This window comes from Poecilia latipinna, unplaced genomic scaffold (genome assembly GCF_001443285.1).
Source record: "Poecilia latipinna isolate Pla-1442-1.1 unplaced genomic scaffold, P_latipinna-1.0 Scaffold1967, whole genome shotgun sequence".
In the NCBI taxonomy this organism is placed as follows: Eukaryota; Metazoa; Chordata; class Actinopteri; order Cyprinodontiformes; family Poeciliidae; genus Poecilia; species Poecilia latipinna.
In genome coordinates this window covers 38,280-55,236 of record NW_015114583.1, presented here as the reverse complement: position 1 = coordinate 55,236, position 16,957 = coordinate 38,280, and the positions used below count along the sequence as shown (strand labels likewise).

At 39.2% G+C, this 16,957-nt stretch overlaps 1 protein-coding gene across 5 annotated transcripts in view; it reads right to left on the bottom strand.

Annotated features, from left to right (window-relative positions):
* Positions 1 to 16,957, bottom strand: part of tp73 (tumor protein p73) — a 36,295-nt gene that overhangs the window by 11,551 nt on the left and 7,787 nt on the right. For 2 of the 5 annotated variants that reach the window (XM_015015929.1, XM_015015930.1), the window contains exons 2-4: positions 14,872 to 14,967; positions 13,697 to 13,847; positions 7,555 to 7,803 (exon numbers count right to left, since the gene is read on the bottom strand). In XM_015015929.1, coding sequence (XP_014871415.1) covers positions 7,555 to 7,803; positions 13,697 to 13,847; positions 14,872 to 14,967 — 496 coding nt within the window. Of the gene's footprint in view, positions 1 to 3,590; positions 3,840 to 4,575; positions 4,929 to 7,554; positions 7,804 to 8,539; positions 8,896 to 12,763; positions 13,128 to 13,696; positions 13,848 to 14,871; positions 14,968 to 16,957 lie in introns of those variants that run through there. The other 3 variants (XM_015015931.1, XM_015015933.1, XM_015015932.1) reach the window with 3 other exon arrangements.

The following is a 16,957-nucleotide window of genomic DNA, read 5'->3' as shown; positions in this document are numbered from 1 at the left end:
AGCAGATATTAAATATGCTTTTTATGAAGTATTAAAATGTTTTTTGCCATTATTCTGATCTAATATTGTGTTTTTAATTCCCTTTAAGCAGCAAATCATCATAATTAGCAGAAAGATATACTCAAAAACATCAGTCTGTCTAATTAATTTAAATAATGTGTTTGAGTGAAAGTTGTTACTAAAAGAAATTAATTTTACAATAGTATTCTAATAATATTGAACATGGCTGCACCTCAAAAGAGACTTTCAGCTGTAGCTGCAGAGGAAGATGGTTATAAAAAGTCTCCACCCAGGGAGGTTGAATCCAAATGAACAGCACTCAGATTTTACACGCAAGATACACACAGCAAGCAAAATTAGGTGCAATATTACAATTGTCTAATTTTTAAGATATTAAGTTAATACAGGGACAGAAAAAAAATAGCTCTGCTGCACTATTTTCCTTTTGGAACAGATCATGTGCATTTGTAGATTTCTTTTTTTTTTCCATCTAGAATTATTTTAATTTCTTTTAGATATACAGTAACGTTTGTGCAGATATATTTACATAGGTTTATGTCTTCATGTCTAAAAAATAAATAGAATATTAAAATGAATAAAGTTCTAACTTATAGTAGTGTTTGAAACCTTGTGTCAGTTTATTTTCTCTCCATGATAATGTGCTACTTTGGGTTAGTCCATCCCATAAAATCCCAATAAAATACATTGAAGTTTGTGTGATAAAAATATTTTGAAAAGCTTACAGGGTGCAGACACTATTGGAAGAGACTATATATGCTTTATTTTTCTTAGCAGATTTCCATAAAAAAAATTATTAGCAGCAAGTTTATTTGGTTTTTAAAAAGAAAAGAATTGCTTCATAGCTCAAGAAGAGTTTGTTTTTTCATCCCATCCTGATTTTGCTTTGCTTCTCCAATTCTACCGCCAAGCCCAGAAGACAGAGCAAAGCTTTATAAAAGATTAAATCTCTCACTCTGATCCCCTTGTTTAATGGCAGTGGAGGCACTAAAATAATCACAGGTTATCTTCTCAATCCCTATTTTCAGCAAAAGTCATTTTCCAGTCAAACACTCCTTTGTGTCTTCTCTTGAGATGATAGCAAAACAGTTTATCTCTTCAAAGAAAAACAAAAATCACCCAAGAAGAACTAATGCTTCTTTTTTTTCCCTCTGAGCGTCAACAAGTACTTTTTGCCAACATTACACAACGAAAACCAAAGTTGTCGTGATGTTTTGTAGCGTTTCAATAGTGAATGTATGAACTTATTCAGCTTTAAACTGATCCAGGTTCAGCTGGAGGTTTCTTTCTGTCATGAAGGAGTTGAGCAGGAAGAGGGGATGATGCGAAGTGAGTAACCAAAACCACAAGCTGGACTTCCTTAGGTTGACATCTTTGTGCCAACTGGCACCGCAAACTAAATTTGACTGCATAACGAATAACGTACGCGGATAAAGTTGAACCTGATGATTGGGTTCTATTAAATTGATTCAATACTTTCTTTTTATGAATTAAACTTTGCAAAGTTTTTTAAGAAGACATTTGTTGTGAACTTTAATGAATAATTAAAGCTGAATTGAAGCAAACTGAATCGAACCTAATAGCAAACGAACCATCTTTGATTCGCTCATGGAGACGTTTTGGGAATTTGATCCGTTTTAGGCACGTGCACAAAACGCGGTGTAAAGCCGGGGTCAGCAACCTTTACAAGAGGTTAATGTTTACTGCAGAAGTTTAAAAATAATTTGGCTCAAGATGTGTAAAATATCAAACGAGTCTATTGAACTTTGTGAGAATTCAAACTGTAGGATTTGTTTTATTATTCAAAGTAATCTGTGTAGTTTAGTAGGTTGGTAAGCACACCAGCAGTGTAAGGATCTTAAGCCTGTTTAATTCAAATCTTCTTAAAATAGTTGATAGAAATTATTCTTTATCATTTCTGTCAAGTATAAGATGAAAACACCAAATTTTAAAAGCAAACAGAGGGATCTGGTTTTGGCTCATTGCATTATTTTTCTCCAGTTCATTATTATTATTTTTATTATTCTGTTGTTTTTTGGGTTATGTGAATGCAATGTGGCTGAGAGATTTAAAGGAGACAAAGAGGGGACAGGGAGACAGAATTGATCAGAGGATAGAAAGGAAAACTTCTGGGCGCCAGAGGTGACAGCCATGAGTGCGTGCTAAAACGAGGAAGAAGGAAAAGACAGAGAAAGAAAAGTGGCGGGTCAAAGACCACCGCTCTAATGTCCGAGGCAGGATCTTCTTACATCACCGAGGACAGACTGAAGGAGTCCATCACGCATGGTTACTCCAAGCAAACACACAGCCCCCGAGGACTTCAGCCTCACACACAGAGTGAGGGGAGAGCGGTTTGTCTCTTGTTTCAGGGAGGTCAACTGTGTGACAGTCGGAGGTGACACCTTTCCAGCGAGAGGTTTCTCATTGGTTTGATGACAAATAACGCAGCTCCCATTTCACCTGTCTTTCACCACTGTCACATCACCTTATACTCCTTTATGCTTCTAATGTAAATATCCTCGGTTTGGTTTCTGTCAGGGAAGTTCCTCAAAGAGAGATGACGATCAAGACTTTTTGAGTTCCACTTTTTTCTGGTCTGACATGTTTATTTCAGTTTTTGTAGTTTTTTTTTTTTTTTTCTTACTCTAAATAAAATACAACAAAAATAGGTTCTTGGATAATTAGTATCTTTGAATAGAACAGACATTAAGAAACTACATTTTTTCCCCCATTTGGATCTCAAAGAATTTGTCTGAACCTGCACCTCAGTTCTGCTAAACTAAAATAAATAACCATCAAATTACAAGCAGTTGGATGTTGGTTTATAAACAGAATACGGTGAGAGTTAATGCACTTCATAAGCAGTAAAAAAAGAAAAAGGTTTACAGATTTGACATGCTGATAATTATCTATTGGTACTTATTCAAGCTCTGGAACATTTTCCACACAATGTGTTGATTATATCAGCAATACATATGTGATGTTGTCCTAAACCTATGTTTGATGGAAGGTTAGGCATCATCATCAGATGAAGATCTGTAAAGGCTTGCATGATAGACTGTGTTTGGCCTTCCCTCTATCCTAAACTTCGGTTTCCCACGATGCACATCTCAAATCGTCCCAAGTTTGATCGTGTTAGTCATTCATTATTATTGCTACCATGTCATCTGCACCAACGCATATTTACTACGACTCTTAGATGCATATTAAATGACGTCATTTAAATATTCTCAAAACTATGACAGAATGCGTCAGTGGCACACACTTAGGACAAAATGTTTCTAAGCAGTTCTATTGGACGAGACTCTCTCTGCTGTGCTAATCAGGCAGATTTCTAAAAATTTTAATATAAGACAAGATAAATCACTGGACCCGCTTTTGCCTGCGCTCAACATGCCTGCACACGTGCTGGCTGGGTTGAATGTGTGAGAATGAGTGTCTCCGTGTGAATATTGATGAGTGTGTGACTAACGCTGAGACAGAAAGAGAAAAAAAAAAGCTCCTGCATGCACAGACAGGGGAACTGCATGTCAAGGCCTCAAACGTGCGTGTGTGTGTGTTTGTCTACTCACGGTCCATGTGGCGGACTTGGCGGTGCTGGACTGCTGGAAGGACACCTGGAAGGCGTGCGGCCCTGGGTAGTCGGTGTTGGAGGGGATTGCCGGGGTAGGGGACAGGCCCTCGAAGGTGGAGTTGGGCTGGGAGTAAGGCGAAGGGGTGGGCACGGCCGACGAAGACGTGTTCTCGGAGCTGTAGGGGCTGGCGGACGTGGCGCGGCTCCCCAGGCTCTCCATGCTGCTGCTCAGCAAGTTGTACTGGGACTGGGGGGAGAAGCCAAGAGGGAAGAGAAGCAAACAGGTGAAAAAGGGAGGGAGCAGGAAGGCAGAGGGAGGACACAGCTAGAGGTGCGAGAGAGACAGAGGTTTTGGAAGCTTAAGGGAGGTCGGGTTACAGGAGAAGAGGGATATCTGTGTGTGCACTGTGTGTGATGCTGCATGTGTAGGTGTCCCACATCTGCATTTTTTGGTGAAATGAACACATCATAACACTCAAAGTTGCGTACAATTTAAGGGCGGTCGTACAGAGGTCCTTGTGGCTATGTGATGCATGTTGTACAACACAGACATGACAAGGTTTGCCAAAGTGCATGCCATTTCCCATTTTTTTCTCTCCAGAGTGTTTGTGAAGAGCGATGATGTGCTGTACGTAAAAATAAGTGTTAATGACTTTATTTTAGGGCCAAACTTGGCTGTTCGTAAACTACTTTAGGGTTTTCTGTCGTAGTATGTCCACAAAACGCACACAAAATAATAATTTTTAAAAAATCATAATCTACATAAACAAGTTCACCCGTTCACTTTGCACAATGATCATCAACAGTAATTTTCTTGATGTATCTTCAATCCATACAATTAAGTGAAAGTAATAGTAAAAATAATCTAGATTTTAAAAACAAAACAGATTTTTTTTGTTTTGTTTTTGATTTAGACACGTCAAGAAACTGCACTAGAAAAATTAACTACCAGCCAAAGAAAATTTAAAGAAAAAATTTTTTACCTTCTTTTTCACGTAGTACATCCTCTAGAGCATTGGTCTCATTTATCAAATCTTCCGCCAGTCAAACGTCCAAACACAACAGAGCACCGCAGAGTGCAGGAGCATAGCCTATAACCTCAGACCTCAAGCAAGGTGTGCATCAGTGGACATGTTCTACCGCACACTCAAGGCACATGTGCTGCCAGGACAAGGGGGAAAAAAAAGGTGAGGACTGGTGTGGAGAGAGAGGAATGATACACTGAGATGAGGGGAGAGAAGCGGAGAAGGAAAAGAGGGATGGGAACCCAAAAAATGGTACGACATTCTAATTATGGCATGCCCGGACATAGACGGCAATGCCGGGGCGCATGTACACACTTGCTCCGAAACACCTTGTAAAGGCCTACTCTAAGTCAACACTGTCTGGTCTGACATCGAGAGCAAGATGCAGGGTGTGTGAGTGAGAAGAGAGGGAGAGAGACAGAGAGAGAGAGGGGAAAGAAGAAGAAAAAAACACAAAAGAACACAAGTTCAAAGGTCAGAACCCCCACCGTCCTGCACCGCAGATCAATCTCTCTCTAAATGAGAATCTGAATTGACTGTATTGGTGAGGTTTGTGTGCGCAAACAAGGAATTTGACTTTCTGGTTTGTGCACGCAAACCTGACCAATACAGTCAGTAACACGGTCAGGTGGTCAGCACTCTCAGAAGCTGAAACATCCAACGACTTTGCAAGCTTGTTAAAATAATGTTATATGTTTCACATAAATTGGAAAGNCTGGACTTCCTTAGGTTGACATCTTTGTGCCAACTGGCACCGCAAACTAAATTTGACTGCATAACGAATAACGTACGCGGATAAAGTTGAACCTGATGATTGGGTTCTATTAAATTGATTCAATACTTTCTTTTTATGAATTAAACTTTGCAAAGTTTTTTAAGAAGACATTTGTTGTGAACTTTAATGAATAATTAAAGCTGAATTGAAGCAAACTGAATCGAACCTAATAGCAAACGAACCATCTTTGATTCGCTCATGGAGACGTTTTGGGAATTTGATCCGTTTTAGGCACGTGCACAAAACGCGGTGTAAAGCCGGGGTCAGCAACCTTTACAAGAGGTTAATGTTTACTGCAGAAGTTTAAAAATAATTTGGCTCAAGATGTGTAAAATATCAAACGAGTCTATTGAACTTTGTGAGAATTCAAACTGTAGGATTTGTTTTATTATTCAAAGTAATCTGTGTAGTTTAGTAGGTTGGTAAGCACACCAGCAGTGTAAGGATCTTAAGCCTGTTTAATTCAAATCTTCTTAAAATAGTTGATAGAAATTATTCTTTATCATTTCTGTCAAGTATAAGATGAAAACACCAAATTTTAAAAGCAAACAGAGGGATCTGGTTTTGGCTCATTGCATTATTTTTCTCCAGTTCATTATTATTATTTTTATTATTCTGTTGTTTTTTGGGTTATGTGAATGCAATGTGGCTGAGAGATTTAAAGGAGACAAAGAGGGGACAGGGAGACAGAATTGATCAGAGGATAGAAAGGAAAACTTCTGGGCGCCAGAGGTGACAGCCATGAGTGCGTGCTAAAACGAGGAAGAAGGAAAAGACAGAGAAAGAAAAGTGGCGGGTCAAAGACCACCGCTCTAATGTCCGAGGCAGGATCTTCTTACATCACCGAGGACAGACTGAAGGAGTCCATCACGCATGGTTACTCCAAGCAAACACACAGCCCCCGAGGACTTCAGCCTCACACACAGAGTGAGGGGAGAGCGGTTTGTCTCTTGTTTCAGGGAGGTCAACTGTGTGACAGTCGGAGGTGACACCTTTCCAGCGAGAGGTTTCTCATTGGTTTGATGACAAATAACGCAGCTCCCATTTCACCTGTCTTTCACCACTGTCACATCACCTTATACTCCTTTATGCTTCTAATGTAAATATCCTCGGTTTGGTTTCTGTCAGGGAAGTTCCTCAAAGAGAGATGACGATCAAGACTTTTTGAGTTCCACTTTTTTCTGGTCTGACATGTTTATTTCAGTTTTTGTAGTTTTTTTTTTTTTTTTCTTACTCTAAATAAAATACAACAAAAATAGGTTCTTGGATAATTAGTATCTTTGAATAGAACAGACATTAAGAAACTACATTTTTTCCCCCATTTGGATCTCAAAGAATTTGTCTGAACCTGCACCTCAGTTCTGCTAAACTAAAATAAATAACCATCAAATTACAAGCAGTTGGATGTTGGTTTATAAACAGAATACGGTGAGAGTTAATGCACTTCATAAGCAGTAAAAAAAGAAAAAGGTTTACAGATTTGACATGCTGATAATTATCTATTGGTACTTATTCAAGCTCTGGAACATTTTCCACACAATGTGTTGATTATATCAGCAATACATATGTGATGTTGTCCTAAACCTATGTTTGATGGAAGGTTAGGCATCATCATCAGATGAAGATCTGTAAAGGCTTGCATGATAGACTGTGTTTGGCCTTCCCTCTATCCTAAACTTCGGTTTCCCACGATGCACATCTCAAATCGTCCCAAGTTTGATCGTGTTAGTCATTCATTATTATTGCTACCATGTCATCTGCACCAACGCATATTTACTACGACTCTTAGATGCATATTAAATGACGTCATTTAAATATTCTCAAAACTATGACAGAATGCGTCAGTGGCACACACTTAGGACAAAATGTTTCTAAGCAGTTCTATTGGACGAGACTCTCTCTGCTGTGCTAATCAGGCAGATTTCTAAAAATTTTAATATAAGACAAGATAAATCACTGGACCCGCTTTTGCCTGCGCTCAACATGCCTGCACACGTGCTGGCTGGGTTGAATGTGTGAGAATGAGTGTCTCCGTGTGAATATTGATGAGTGTGTGACTAACGCTGAGACAGAAAGAGAAAAAAAAAAGCTCCTGCATGCACAGACAGGGGAACTGCATGTCAAGGCCTCAAACGTGCGTGTGTGTGTGTTTGTCTACTCACGGTCCATGTGGCGGACTTGGCGGTGCTGGACTGCTGGAAGGACACCTGGAAGGCGTGCGGCCCTGGGTAGTCGGTGTTGGAGGGGATTGCCGGGGTAGGGGACAGGCCCTCGAAGGTGGAGTTGGGCTGGGAGTAAGGCGAAGGGGTGGGCACGGCCGACGAAGACGTGTTCTCGGAGCTGTAGGGGCTGGCGGACGTGGCGCGGCTCCCCAGGCTCTCCATGCTGCTGCTCAGCAAGTTGTACTGGGACTGGGGGGAGAAGCCAAGAGGGAAGAGAAGCAAACAGGTGAAAAAGGGAGGGAGCAGGAAGGCAGAGGGAGGACACAGCTAGAGGTGCGAGAGAGACAGAGGTTTTGGAAGCTTAAGGGAGGTCGGGTTACAGGAGAAGAGGGATATCTGTGTGTGCACTGTGTGTGATGCTGCATGTGTAGGTGTCCCACATCTGCATTTTTTGGTGAAATGAACACATCATAACACTCAAAGTTGCGTACAATTTAAGGGCGGTCGTACAGAGGTCCTTGTGGCTATGTGATGCATGTTGTACAACACAGACATGACAAGGTTTGCCAAAGTGCATGCCATTTCCCATTTTTTTCTCTCCAGAGTGTTTGTGAAGAGCGATGATGTGCTGTACGTAAAAATAAGTGTTAATGACTTTATTTTAGGGCCAAACTTGGCTGTTCGTAAACTACTTTAGGGTTTTCTGTCGTAGTATGTCCACAAAACGCACACAAAATAATAATTTTTAAAAAATCATAATCTACATAAACAAGTTCACCCGTTCACTTTGCACAATGATCATCAACAGTAATTTTCTTGATGTATCTTCAATCCATACAATTAAGTGAAAGTAATAGTAAAAATAATCTAGATTTTAAAAACAAAACAGATTTTTTTTGTTTTGTTTTTGATTTAGACACGTCAAGAAACTGCACTAGAAAAATTAACTACCAGCCAAAGAAAATTTAAAGAAAAAATTTTTTACCTTCTTTTTCACGTAGTACATCCTCTAGAGCATTGGTCTCATTTATCAAATCTTCCGCCAGTCAAACGTCCAAACACAACAGAGCACCGCAGAGTGCAGGAGCATAGCCTATAACCTCAGACCTCAAGCAAGGTGTGCATCAGTGGACATGTTCTACCGCACACTCAAGGCACATGTGCTGCCAGGACAAGGGGGAAAAAAAAGGTGAGGACTGGTGTGGAGAGAGAGGAATGATACACTGAGATGAGGGGAGAGAAGCGGAGAAGGAAAAGAGGGATGGGAACCCAAAAAATGGTACGACATTCTAATTATGGCATGCCCGGACATAGACGGCAATGCCGGGGCGCATGTACACACTTGCTCCGAAACACCTTGTAAAGGCCTACTCTAAGTCAACACTGTCTGGTCTGACATCGAGAGCAAGATGCAGGGTGTGTGAGTGAGAAGAGAGGGAGAGAGACAGAGAGAGAGAGGGGAAAGAAGAAGAAAAAAACACAAAAGAACACAAGTTCAAAGGTCAGAACCCCCACCGTCCTGCACCGCAGATCAATCTCTCTCTAAATGAGAATCTGAATTGACTGTATTGGTGAGGTTTGTGTGCGCAAACAAGGAATTTGACTTTCTGGTTTGTGCACGCAAACCTGACCAATACAGTCAGTAACACGGTCAGGTGGTCAGCACTCTCAGAAGCTGAAACATCCAACGACTTTGCAAGCTTGTTAAAATAATGTTATATGTTTCACATAAATTGGAAAGTAGACAAAAGTTTAGGTAGCTAGCCTGTGCTACAAAAATAAGCTTGCCAAATCTTGCCTTAAGAATTATTATGCTAACTGCAAGAGCCAATAAAATGAGTTGTTAAAGTCAATAGTACTTGATTATGATTACTGGATTCTGATGTTTCATTTTAAGTTTTATACAGACTCAGAAGCATTGCACGTCCTGCTTAATGCACTCATATGTCATGTGCAGTGCATTGAAAAAGTTTAATGTCCCGTGAACTATTCTTAAATACACATTCATCCCCCGCCTGAGTCAATGCAGCACATAGTTCTGGTTGTGGAAGAACCAATGCTCTAAAGCTGCTCAGAAAACTGCAAGAAAACCCACTTGCAATAGCCTAATCTAAGTACAAAGTTAAATTCAGAATCTATGAGAAGAATTTCAAACTACTGTTTGTACTCAAACTCCACCCAATCTTTCTTAGATTGAGCCAATTTGCAAAGAAGAATGGCCGAAGAATTGAGAGTCTAGATGGTGGTGAAATCCTATAAAATACGTGGAGCTGTACTTGGAGCGGAACGTGGCTCTGCTCAATATTTACTCAGAGGGACTGCATCCAAATACACAGCATAGTTATTGGATTTTTTTATTTGTGAAAATTTTAAAATCATCAAACATCTCATTTCTAGATTGCTCTCACACACATAAGAAATCCAACTTAATTAAATTTAAGTGTAAGGTTATAATGTGACAAAGCAAAATATTGTTTCTCCCCTTTTTCCTTCCTTTATCTTCTTCTTCCTTCAAAAACAATCAAATACTACACACTCGCTGATAAAACTATTTAAGGTGCCATAAAGGAGGCAGATGGGACAATTGACAACTACTTTCTCTCACATGTTGTGACTTTAAGTGAGCTAAAGAAAGACTGTATGTTCCTTTCTAGACATCATTGATTAACCAAACACGGTAAGCTATCGTTAACACGTTTTCAAAACAAACAAACAAAAAAAGAAAAACCAGGACTTTTCCATTACATTTTCCCTTTGTAAGATACACATATTTCAAACTTTGACTCAATGTTCCAGATCCATTCACCTTGGAAAATCCTATTGTGATCTTGATCTATAGGAACCCACAAATAATAATCCCCCGTCTTATCATTCTATCAGGAAGCGAAAGTCAGTCAATGTTCAAAACTAAATACAAACTATTATTAATTCGCCAAAGTGTTGCTGCTTGGATCCATACATCGGCACACTGAATCATAGGTATGTGCAGTACAGATAAAGTCAGATTCTTAGAAAAATAATGACAAACACTGCAATTGAGAAACACAGCCTGCATTTGCAGAGATAAAAATTTTGCTTGCTCGCACGTCCATCTAAAACATATGGCAATTAGCATTTATACTGATGTTTGCCTTTCTTATAAATGGGATGAAGAAAGTAATTGCGATGTCCCCCTAATGTCTGTTTACAACCTAGCTCTATTATTAAAGAAGCTTTCTGGGCACAAAAGAGGTCCAGGTGTATGTGTCAACAGCACAAAAAAAAAAAAAAGTATTTCACACACTCACACACACACACGGACACATACATACACTCCCAGGTGCGCTCTGTGTTAATACCTGAACTGAATTCACAACAAGTTGAAACAAGAGCTAAAGCCTTCCCTGCAATTGTGTGAGCAAATGTGTGTGTGTTCACGTGTGTGTGTGTACCTGATTCCCATCCCAGCAGCATCATGTGACCTTCCCTATGGGCAGTTATCCTGGCTGCTGCCACTCAAAGCCAAGCTTAAAGGCTCAAAACACTAAGAGACGAGGATAAGCCTGCTGCAGCTACCTTCACTTGTCACAGTGAATGAAACACAAAAGGTCCAGGATAAAATGACTATTACCCATTTTTACAGCCACTTATTATATCAAACCTTGTAATGATATAAAACACCATGGCCACTTAACATTGTTTTATCACACCTATTGGAAGGAGGTTGGGGGAAAAAAAAGAAAGCTTAGCTGCACAAATGAACAAAATGGTCACATATAAAAACTACCTATACATGTTTAACTTTCCCGATGGAAACACATGGCATACAGATGCGAGGATAAAGGGAGGTCAATGCAGAAGTGTGTGCATCAAGGTTTCCCCCTGCTGGATATATGAGGCAAAATGCAAAACCGAGACTTCAAATCTCAAAGTGCTGTAACTTCATGTAAAACAAGTAAAATGTGATATCTAATTAGGGCCATTATGGATGCAAGGAAAGAATTAAGAGTCTTCTGTTACTGCCCATCTGCTTTAAGGTTTACAGTAATGGTTTTTGGCATATCTTGGTTCTTCTAATAAATGCTATTTTAAGATACTGTTGTCTTTCAGTCATTTCAAACCAATCTGTACATTCTCCTCTGACATCAACGAGGCGATTAATGTTTTTTTTATTTTTCTGGTCATTTTCTCTAAATCACAACTAATGCTCTGAAAATCAAAGATATACTGAAAATCTGCAGTGGGTCAGCCGTTTCTGAAACATGCAGATATCTACTCCAACAATAATGCCACATACTAAGCAACTTAACTTAACGTATTTGATCCGCAAATACGATCCCCAGTTTGAATTTCAAGTGATTCTGTTCAGTAAGTCTCGATCCCTAGATACGCTGATTTGTAGAAATCTGATTTTAAAAAATGAAAAGATTTTACTAATAAACTGACAGGTAAATAGGTAGAAACCAAGAAAATAAGAGGCGGTCAGATTTACTGCCTCCTGCTGTTTCTCTTGCTCAGGTAAACTCCCCCTCATAGGGGAAACATGGAGAAACATGGAGTAGGCGGGTCCAAACTGTACCAACCTACCTCTTAATATGGTTCTCATAATTTTATCTGGTTACCATAAACTGAAGCAAAGCAAAAGAAACTTTACTGTTATCAGCTCGTGAACACCTTTTTCAAATAAGTAGAAAGTGTTCCAAGCCAAAATCTTTAAAAAAAATTATATTTATAAGAGAAATTAATGTTAAGTATTCCAAAGCACATATTAAAATTTACTTGTTTTTAAAAGCTCAAACACCATAAGCCAGGGGTAGGCAATCCAGGTCCTCGAGGGCCGGTGTCTTGCAATTCCTAGATGTCTCCCTGGTCCAACACACTTGAATCCAATGGCTGACTCGCCTCCTAAGTGCAGTCAAGTTCTCCAGAGTCCTGCTAATGGCTTCATTATTTGACTCAGGTGTGTTGAAGTACAAGTAGAAGTAGAGACACATCTAAAAGCTGCAGGAGACCGGCCCTCGAAGCGTGGAGCTGGCCACCCCTGCCATAAGCAATGAAAATCAAGTCAAATCTCAAACAAATTTTTCCGTCTATGCTATTAGTAAACATTTAAATATAGAGATGATGTCCAGAATACTTTACAAATAACTGCAATACAATCTTCTGCATAACTTTTTTTTTCAAATAAATCAAACACAGTATGCACTGTTGTAAATTTGCATCAACTCACCACATCACACAGCATCGTTGGGCTCCTGACAAGATAAACCTGCCTCTGCGATGCTTCTGTGGTCAGGTTGGACAGTAACATCTGACCTCTTTGCAGCCAGGTGACCTTTCTGTGCAGCCGGACATGATGGAGGACCGAAGATGCCCTGCCTCTTCCTCATCAGCTTCTCTTTCTCCACTTGGCCTTCTTTATTTGCTATGCATCTAGCAACAATTCAACAACAAATTCTCGCCCCGCCTCTCTCTCTCTCTATTTTTTTTCTGTCATGACTATTCATTAACCAGACCGACAGGTCCAGACTTGCCCACTTAAAAATGGCATGAGACCAATATTCAAAATCAGAAAGGCACAAAACAGAGGTGGGGTCGGAAATCGGATTTTGAGACAAAGATTCATATAAGACACAAGATGAGCCAAGTCAAAATGAGCCGTGCAATTATTTCCCTGTATTAAAAAGAGATTTGCTATTTTTTTTTTTTTTTTTGAACATCAAGTTTAACAGGTGCCACCTGCCGAGCGATCACCTGCAAACTTAATGCGCTTGCTTGTTAATGCATCTGCACATAGACACACACTACCTAACAGATGGCTCTGCTGTGGAGGCACTGTGGGATTTCATGATCCCTCCCTCAGCACATAGACACACACACACACCTACATACACACACACTTACACAGACCACCCTACAGTCCCAACAGATCGCTCAGCAGAGAAACAGAGAGGGAAAAACCTGCTGAGGAGAGGGAAACTATATAGGTGGGAATTCTCCCTGAAAAGGAGGGAAAGGGGGAAAAAAACACCAAAAGAGGCTAAAACTGTTTATGTAAAAGAGCAATAAGAAGGAGAAGATATTCTTTTATTTATCCAAAAATAATCTTGCAAAAAAATGTATATCATATGCTTCTGAAAACCAAAGCAACTCATGTTCCTACCATGACATTGTCGTTCATGTCTCTGATGTGATAGACGTCCATGGAGACCTCCGCACAGTTTCGGTGATTCCCTGGCGTGCTCGTAGATGGGACCGGGTGCTCACCTCGCTGGCTGCTTGGGGGCAGCTCATAATAGGTGCTGTCTGGCTCTCTAGGTGGACAAAAATATCATGGATGTGAAATGTTTACGAATAAAGTACATTTATGAGAAATTCAACCTGTAGCCTATTTACTTTCAGAAAAACAGTAGGGCTATTTTTTTTTTTTTTTGTCTTTATTTTCTTCAAACATGTTTCATGACCTTAAACTATTTTAAAAATCTGTAATCAGCTTAGAAAATTTTGTGGCAAAAAAAAAAACAAAAAAAAAACACACATTTAAAATAAGTATTTTTGTTTTACATATCTTGAACCAGAGATTATGAAATGCCAACCAGGATCCTGGGTAAAAAAAAAAAAAAGCACTCTGGTTTTACTGGCAGCTATAGACGCCAGTATTTTTACTGTTCTTTCACAGTATCTATACCGTACTTGCATTGACGGTAACCTACTGTCAGGATTAATTATGTTACAGCTACTGTGTATTTACAGTAAACTTCTGGCGTCTATAGCTGTCAATATGTTACTGTAAATTTACAGGATTATTTCTTAGAGTGTAACAAATAGAAATCTTGAATAAGATACTAACGTTCTCTTTATCAGTCTGCTGTGATGTAAAGCCACGTATCACAAATCAATATCACAATAAGGAATGGAAAAACTATTTGAGGCACAATTGAAACATAACTCTTTTTTTCAACTGTTGATGTCACCTCTAAACAGAACGGTTCAGTGTGTCATTTCACCCACATCAAAACTATTATTAAAACACCACTGGATTGTTACAAAAAATTTGGCTTGCAATGTAATTTCTCAATATATATAAGTCGCATTCATGATACAAAGAGCATCTTTATATTAAAGTCTGGTCTATTATAGAAAGCTAATAATTTACCTTCACCATCAGAAAACTGTTTTTTTACCGCAACCTAAAGTGGAAGTAACATACATTTGTTTTTTGTTTTTTTATCTCATTGTATAATTTATAACATGCATTGAGATAAAAATGAAACAATAGATTGGTTTAATAAAAAGTATATAATCACAGAAAGCGGTCATCAGCAGACGTTGACTCACAGAGAGCTCCACAGATGCTCCAAGGTGCCGCCTTCCTCAACAACAGTGGACTGGGACATCTTAAAGGACGGGCAGTCTGATGAGGGGCAGATCGCTCTGCGAGCCACAGAGATATTTAATTAAGTTTGTATAATGAATGGTAAATATCTGATAATAACTGAGTAGAAATGCATGGATAATGCAGAAAAAAACAATTAACATTTAAATCTCCCAAACAACCACATGGTGTGAGGTTATTTTCTGGTAGAGCAATTTTGGTATAAATTATTTGCAAAGTAGAATCAAACTACTTAACTTATGTAGAGCTTTGAGACACAGGCAGTCAAAATATAAATGATTTATCCACATCAATCTTTGGTTCATCATAAACTTCTTAAAAGAGAAGTTTGTTGGCAAGCAAAGGGTATTACAAGTGCTATTGCCCACTGGGGCCTATTCACCTCTAAAGTCTGAAACTTGTTTTTGGAAATGAAATCAAGAACAACTAAACTGTGCTCTATTTCCATCATTGGTAATCTTTGCATGACTGCTCCTCTCACTGAGCCCCTCCTCCTGTGTCAAAGACTGAGACAAATATTGAGCTATTTTTGAGGGAAAACAACATTTCTTAATTTCGTTCACAAACCGAGGTTGAGCTTAAAAGAATCTTAAATCAGCTTGAAAAGTCAATCCAAATAGTGTGTTTAGATACTTAAAAAATATTGTGTGTTTTAAAAACAAAAGAAAAAAAAACTCTCACCAGTCACAAACTGAGTTTTTAAATGTCTATTCAGGACAGAATAATCTAGTTTAGGTTTGACCTGTTTACATAGTTCAGATTATCAAATACACACTATTTCTTAAAAAAAAAGAAAAAAAAGGTAACTGCTTAATTTAGTACCAATTGCAGTCTTGAATGAAAACACCTTCAGTGCAGCCTGCAATGATCAGTGGAGAACAATGACAGACACTCGATGTCAATAAGCAACAGAACATTTGCTTGATCAGCAAGTGCAAACTTTTTTTTTGCATACCGCCTCCTAAAGAAAGACACCCTGGGCAAAGAGCCATACCAAGAAAATCCAACTCTGTGCTGTCGTTAATTTTAACATGGCTGTAAAGTACCGTGAAGATGCATAGGTAACGTTTTTTTTTTATTATTATTATTTTTTAACCTCTGTAGTTGTTATACAAAGTTTTCGTCGAGTGAAATAGTGGAAGGGGTTCAACACACACGGGAACACAGAACGCCTTCATTCAGGTGTGATTGCACTTATGTAGTCCCAGCGAGGTGCCACAGGGCGCCACGGGGCCTGAGCGAGTCCAGACCTGCCTCACTCATCGCCTTTTCCATTCCGAGGGGAAGCCTATCCTCCTCAGTCTCTGCACCGCATCCTCCCGTCCTCTTTTAATATGACTCCATCACAGGCGCTCATGGCAGAAACACTATTGCGCAGCCGGACCACTCCAGGTGGTCCTGGACAGATTTGGATCACACTGAACAAACTACCTTCTGGTTTTTATTACTATTTCGCTCACTAATAAGTAGGCCTGTATCTCTTGAGTTGGAACGTCTTTCTACGTGTTTCGAGCGGCCTACATTTGAGAAAGTCGCAAAAAGCAGGCTTACCGCGATTGATGATGATTGGATGTCTTGACTTTTCGTTTAGTCTCCAGTTTGAATGTGCAGAAAATGATCGCAGTTAAGACAGGCTGACATCGTGATGGGCATATTTGTTTGTGAAAATGTATTAAGAGCCGCGCAGCAGCGTCTCTTAGGAACCTCTTAGGAATAGCTGTGATTGCGCAAGAAAAACTGGCTAAAGTACAGGATCTGAAAAATACACACAACAACAAATAGGCTAAATAAGTCTCAAATCTTAATGATTTAACAAATTCTCCGAATTGCTAAAAGTGACTGTCTGTACAGGACACAGTCGTCTTTACTTTGGTCTTCACCGAATCGATTGCAGATATGGAACTTCCTCGGTAAACATCCGCGAAGACTGCTGAACCAAAAATGATTTCAGCTTTTTTTTTTTTTTTTTTTGATCATCCCAAAAAAAAAAAAAAAAAAAAAAAAAAAAAAAAGCAAAAAAGGAGTAAA